At 40.9% G+C, this 6,484-nt stretch overlaps 2 protein-coding genes across 5 annotated transcripts in view; one reads left to right on the forward strand and one right to left on the reverse strand.

The window, feature by feature from the left end:
* akap9 (A kinase (PRKA) anchor protein 9) overlaps nucleotides 1–935 on the forward strand; it is a 136,310-nt gene extending 135,375 nt beyond the window's left edge. For all 4 annotated transcript variants that reach the window (XM_080837555.1, XM_080837556.1, XM_080837558.1 and 1 more), the window contains one exon: nucleotides 314–935. In XM_080837555.1, coding sequence (XP_080693681.1) covers nucleotides 314–357 — 44 coding nt within the window. In that variant the 3' untranslated portion in view covers nucleotides 358–935. The remainder of the gene's footprint in view (nucleotides 1–313) is intronic.
* Nucleotides 936–1,564: 629 nt separating this feature from the next.
* cyp51 (cytochrome P450, family 51) lies at nucleotides 1,565–6,266 on the reverse strand. The gene is made up of 10 exons (XM_080837170.1): nucleotides 6,138–6,266; nucleotides 5,955–6,053; nucleotides 5,677–5,853; nucleotides 5,277–5,403; nucleotides 4,555–4,729; nucleotides 4,303–4,422; nucleotides 3,870–4,065; nucleotides 2,845–2,940; nucleotides 2,373–2,541; nucleotides 1,565–2,070 (listed from the first exon to the last, which is right to left on the reverse strand). The coding sequence occupies exons 1-10, from the start codon at nucleotides 6,225–6,227 to the stop codon at nucleotides 1,892–1,894; spliced, it is 1,428 nt and encodes a 475-aa protein (XP_080693296.1). The 5' UTR covers nucleotides 6,228–6,266; the 3' UTR covers nucleotides 1,565–1,891.
* Nucleotides 6,267–6,484: the final 218 nt, after the last annotated feature.

Consider the following 6,484-nt stretch of genomic DNA (forward strand, 5'->3'; position numbering starts at 1 on the left):
TTTTTGACTTCTTCATATAAGAACATTTGGAAAATTGTTAGGCTCCTGTTGAACATACAAATCTGTGTTTCCCCAAAATGTAATTGTCATGAAATGAGACTCTTTTTAACTGTGTTTAAGTTACAGTGGTCGTAGCACAACATGCTACTGAAAAACTCAGTCCAACATATTTAGCCTCTCACACATAGGAAGCATTTGATATGTGTCCTAATTTCCTCTCCAATGTTAGGCACTATCTTAAAAGCATTCTTAATATCGATGCAGTTACCCAGTTGCATGTAATACATTTCAGATGTTTATTTCCATTTCCTAGGGTCGTCTTCATATGCTCAATTGCACTATGGAATAAGAAGATAAAACTCTTGACTTCTACATTTGAACTGGCTTGAAAAAAAAAACTACTCAGTTGCCTTTTCTTGTGCTGAGCTGCTGTGTTTTTTGTACTCTCATGATGACTCTATTTAATGTAAACTCTGTGGGACCAAAACCATCTTTTTTTTTCTCATCTGTACACCAGACCTAAGGGTCGCCAGCACCAGAAACTGCTTCTTCATGTATGTACATTAGTCTGCTTATTGTTATTATTATTCTCATAATTATTATTATTATGACTATTATATGTTGTGGATGAAATTACAATCATGTTTCCTAAATGTTTATTTGTGGAATGCTAATTTAAGAGAAACCATTTAATTTATATACTGTGCAATGTATGTTACTTGTGGGTGGGATACTGAACACATAGGGAATGTTGGGCTTTACTACGAGGAGGCTGCTAATGAACACACACTACACTGTGGATTGCCAGCACGGTTTCTGGAGACAGACTACAGAGGACATTTGTAGTAGAGGACATATTTTTGTAAAGGGTAGGAGCTTTGAATTTTATGGGTATTTTGTCAACATTGAAATAAAGATTAATATAATATTTCAAAGCTGACGCCTTGTTGTTCTTTTGCCAATGTTGACCACAATAAAATGTGTGTATATGTGTGTAATATACAACAACATGAGGGAAAATGTTGCCTCAGTAACACAGTCAGACTTTAATCATTCATTTTTTATTTAATAGGATGGACTGTAAACTGATAAGCACTGCAAAGTTTAAATTTGATATATGTTCAGCCATTGGAGCTGTATGGTCTCAAAAGTATTTTTTTTTTTTTTAAAGTGTTTCACCAAATAATCGTAACGAAGCATACAGTTATGCACACTGTGCAGCATATTCTTTACAAAATAAAAAAACCTCCATTTCTGATTTAACAATTTATAATTAAACAGTCTTACCAATACTAGAGCTTTTTATTTACAGGTATTTATCATCATGTTTTACAGGTCAGTATGGTGCAAAAAGCCACCATTTTGTCTTAATATCAGACAGTCATGTGTTGCCTAGTGCAGTGTTGCACATAAGGGGGAAAAACAGCAATTGATTACTTTGACTGGCATTTCAATTTTAAAGTATCAGTGTAATAAACAAGCTGCTTTTTTTCTTTCTATTCAACTTGACCCACTTAAGCCTGTAGCAAAAAAACAGTTTTAAAAACAAAGAGAAGAGGCATCAGTGTTTGTGATCATGTAGAAGAGCGTGTTTGCGTCCCCCATTCGAAAAACACTGGGCCATCACAGCAAGCCTCCAATGAGAAGGCATCTTCCCCAGATCTTAAGATACATCAAGTGTAGTGGTCAAAAGTATTACTATAGTTTAGAAATACAAAAATAGAACTGAACATTGTGACCAACAACGTACAGGACTGCCTACTCGCCCCCACACACGCACACCAATCACGGCAGGTTCGTTGAAATCATGTCCGTATTCAGTATTCCACTTTCTCGGGCGACAATTAATGTGATTCTTTTTTTTACTGTCTTTAGGGGGCAGTAGCAGATCTCAGGGCCTCCTCAGTGTGTACTTGATCATAGGGTTGGTCGGGGTGTGGATCATTGTAGTGTAGTTCACTTCAGGGAAGTATCCGTCAACAAGCTCAAAGTCAAACATTCGCAGCATGGTGGACCAGATGGTCTTGATTTGGACATAGGCAAAATTCTCCCCAATACATCGGTGACGTCCTGAAAAGACAAGAACAAAAAAAATGAATCAGTCCGCTAGTCTTATCATGGTCATGTTTTACGTGATAAGTACTTTGGACACGTATATCTTAATGGTGTATGGTGTGACATTACTTTTGCATATGAATGGCTCATTGACATGGAAATGGCCATGCTTCAGTCTAACATCTCCCTGGCACTCCTCGAGAGGTTTATCTATATGTGCTCGATCTACATTTCTGGGTGTTGGAGGAAGTCAAGAAAGCTCCAGCTCTCTGGGCACCACCTGTGTGGGATCAGTGTGTTCGGCCTGTGGCTCTCACCTGCTCCAAAGGGCACGTAAGCAAACTTCTCCCCAGCTGCAGGGTTCTCCTGAAGGTAGCGGTCTGGGTTAAAGTCCATCCGCTCTTTCCAGGTATCAGACAGGCGATGGTTCACAGTAGGAGACACACACACTTGGTGACCAGCTGGGATGGTGTACCCTGCAATTGTCTTCATGGGAAACCAGGCAAAGTATGTGAACATTACTGCCAATTACTTAAAATACAAGTTTAAAAAAAATACAATTTCTATATCAACCAAGATACTTTGAAGACCACATGCAGGATGCTAAATCATTTTTAAACCCTATTTCTCAGTGATGAAAGGTTAAATACTGTATTAGACACCAATAGGAAATAGTTTGAATTTTAATTGAGAGCCTTTAAAACCATAATTACTGAACATGACTGCCACATACCTCAACTAATCATGCATGCCCCTGTGACACACAATAAAACAAAAACATAATCTCACCTGAGGCGATCTTGCCATTCTCATCATGGTCATAATGGGTGGGCGGAGTCTTAGACTTTCCTTCAAACAGCGATCCAATAGGTTCAGATCCTTGAGCTAAAAAGCATTCACAGGGAGTCACTAAAACACAGTTAGGGCTCAGATACACATACGCGTTTTTGTAAAAACGCGACGCTAGGAAATGCATTGATTCCTATGGTACGGGGCGCTTTGCGTGAAAGCGCGCCGTACCATAGGACTCAATGTATTTCCTAGCGTCGCGTTTTTACAAAAACGCGTATGTGTATCTGAGCCCTTAGAGATGTGGGGGCGGCCCAGTGTTCTGAAAGCCCGATATTCCGAAATCTCAATATTCTGAAAAATAGTCCCCCTGGCTTAATTTAGAAATATTTTAAGTTGCACAAAACACACACAGCATTTAGTTTGTGCAGGGGAGCGGAGACGCTCACCGGGCTATCACGCATATCACTTTTCCTAGGCCATATTTGTTCATTTAGCCTACTCTGGTTTTAAATATGGGGTACCACTCGTGGGAAGGAAACCACCAGCAGATTGTCGCAGGACATTACAAGCACTGACAAAGCATGCATGCGTTGGCTATCATAAAAGTAATTTTTTTATCATCGCGATGCAAATCACATGTGTGTATAATAATATTCTGAATTAAAGTTCATGCTTGTGAAATAAGTGCATTTATATGTTTATGATTGTGTGATCAATTAACTGAGATGTGCATGTGGGATATAGTGGTTTACGTTGCTGTGCTCACAATTTCGGAACAGCGGGCTGTCGGAATAATGGGCTCTCGGAACATTGCCATGGAACCAGAGATGTAACGTAGCTTTCGTGTTGCTATTTTTAAAAGATTAACATGCAAAAGTATTTAAATACAGCCCTCACACGAAAAACACCTTTTCACTCTCTTGGGCACCATCTGTATTTTGGTATTAGAAGGTTTCACAAAATACAGAGCACCATTTTTATACAAAATGATTCAATGCAGTGAGTTGGGCGCTGTGACTTGCCTGGTCATAGTCGAGGGGGGGCAGGTCGTCTCCACAGACGGCCTTCTGCTCACGGTAGCAGCGCTCCTGCATCTCCTGGTCTCGGGCCAGGTAGAAGCCCATCCAGGCGCTGGTGGTGGAGGAGGTGTGCTGGCCGGCCAGGAGCAGCCCGATCAGCATGCCAGCGATCTCGTCATCTGACAGGAAATGCCCATCTCTGAGGGGGGCGACAGAGCTTGTGTTTAGCTTAAACCCCACAGAGCTTAGTTATTGAGGTGGTACAATAAACTATAGTATGTCTACATTTCTATGCATTTCATTGAGGCTTAAGGAACGTTACAATTATTACATTAATGATTACATGGAGTTGAATTTAAATTAGACGTCCAAGGATGTAACGGTTGAAATGAGGAATATGCTTTCATTCAACAGACATAAGAGCATTAGAGCTCACTTGTAACTGGAGTCAATGAGGGTCTGCAGAATGTCGTCCTCTTTCTCTGTGGCTTGTCTGCGCCTCTGGATCACTTTGGAGAAGATCTCCTTGATCTCCTTGTGTGCTTTGTCCCTCCGCCTGTTCAAAGAAAGCCAAGCCGAAAAAGGAGAAGCTATTTCACCACTGCACACCACCAACGAGCCACAGACACCACAGGGAGCAGCTGTTTATAACAGTGTACGACTTGTTTCATTGGAAAGAGGGCCGCACCTGAAGCTGGGGATGGGCAGCCAGCCGGGCAGCAGCCAAGCAGCGTGGCTGAAGCCCCCATCCAGGTCAGCGTACAGCTGGGCCACCTTCTCATCCATCATGCTGCGGATCTCCTTCCCCTGCAGGCAGCGGCTGGCCGTCAGAATGATGAGCTCGGACAAGGCCTCAAACAGGTCTGAGAGGGGAGAAGAAGAGAGGACATGGAGACTGTGCGTGAGGGTAAAATCATTTTTTTTATTGTACAGAAACAATACTCTGAATCACCTTAACGGCAAGTCCAAGTAGTGAAGGAATGCTTCTCAGAAGGGGGTGTTTGTCTTTAACTAAGAAATCGTTTCATTTATGTGAGGTTGGTTTTTTTTTTTACTTGATAGTAACTGCCAATATTTGAAGACCACATTATATAGTTGTGCAAATGTATGTATAGTTGTAGGAAAAATGACCGAACATTACACTTCTGTGAGAAAGTTACACAGTTTTGAGGGAATTGTGGCTACGTCAACAAATATTACCTCAGTGATTATGGGCAGTGTAAGAGACCTAAAAATATTCCTGGTACTCTAGCTTTTAAAAACATTAGACACGTGCGATTTCGGCCTCTATTTGAATTACACAATCCATGTCATATTAGGCCACTAAAGTGTAAAATCCCCCAACAGAGAGCTCAGATTGGATAGTAATGCTGATAGTTTTGAGGCTATTCTCACTAAAATGTATCTTACTTTTCACCCCACTTTCACCCCATCGGGAAAAGTACTCCTTGGTCTCTTCCTCTATGACCTCCACATGCTGTTTGAAGTGGGCAATGTTCAGGCCTGTTTTTAGCATCTTCTTCTGCTCCAGAAATATCTGTGGAGAAGGATAGGAGACTCAAAAATGATGGCAGTCTATTCCCAGGAGAAAGTTCCAGGTGATTGTTAGGCACATAACAAGCTACACCTAAGAGTGTTCAGCTTGATTTTTTTTTTTTGCAATTTATTTTTAACAACAGGATGTAGTTTACATACTTTATCCAAAATAGTCACCTGAAAATGATAATATGCCATTGAAAATCGACTGTCTATAATTGGGCATAGAAATCAATTAAGTAGGTGACAAGTTGCACAATATGAATTTAATTACCGGATTTGGTACGTCGTAGGCCACGCCTTTTCCGAAGACAGGTGTAGTGAGTCTGGAATACACATCTTCTGCGTTGAGCTCCTCATTTTTGCTGTTGAATAAAAGTGTTGCGGCATCGCTTCCAAGCAAGTATGTGAATGTGCTGCCCACCATCGTAAAGCTGAAGACGGGTCCATACTTCAAGTGGGATATAAAACATTCATGAATCTTACAAGTTTCAATTGACTAACTTAGAATGTCGGTACAAACAAGGTTGCTTAGTTTAGACATAGCCTCACCTTTTCGTATGCATTCTCCAAGAATTCGATGGGACTTTTCCCAAAAGCTATTGCATGGCCAAGAAATGGAATGCTTGATGGAATGTATGGGGGGTGGTTCTAGAAAATAAAAGAACAGTTGAATGAACACAAATGTATACAGCCTGTCGACCTAATGTCAAGTCCAAACAGTGGCCTACTTACAGCGTCTTTATCCGGGGACTTCATCTGTTTGTACACCAGCTTGGAAAAATACCCCAACGTGAGGGTAAACAAAGATGTTGCGAGAACCATCGAAGTAAAGTTGTTGTTAATCTTCTCCACAGCATTTTCTATCAGCAAGCTGCTGACTTGAAATATATGAGTAGTCATTTTTAAGTCCTTTACTTTCTTGTCGGCGTTCTGCGAATAAATCCCTCACAGCTTATTCAAGGCAAATCTAAATCCGTTCGGTTCAGCAGACTGGCTTATTCTCCTGCGATCCTCTGTGACATTCATTAGATGTTATTTACTTAGAAGCCGGTATGTATGCGAAGCCAGTCGCATTGTTG

This window comes from Sprattus sprattus, assembly GCF_963457725.1.
Source record: "Sprattus sprattus genome assembly, chromosome: 4".
Lineage (NCBI taxonomy): Eukaryota > Metazoa > Chordata > Actinopteri > Clupeiformes > Clupeidae > Sprattus > Sprattus sprattus.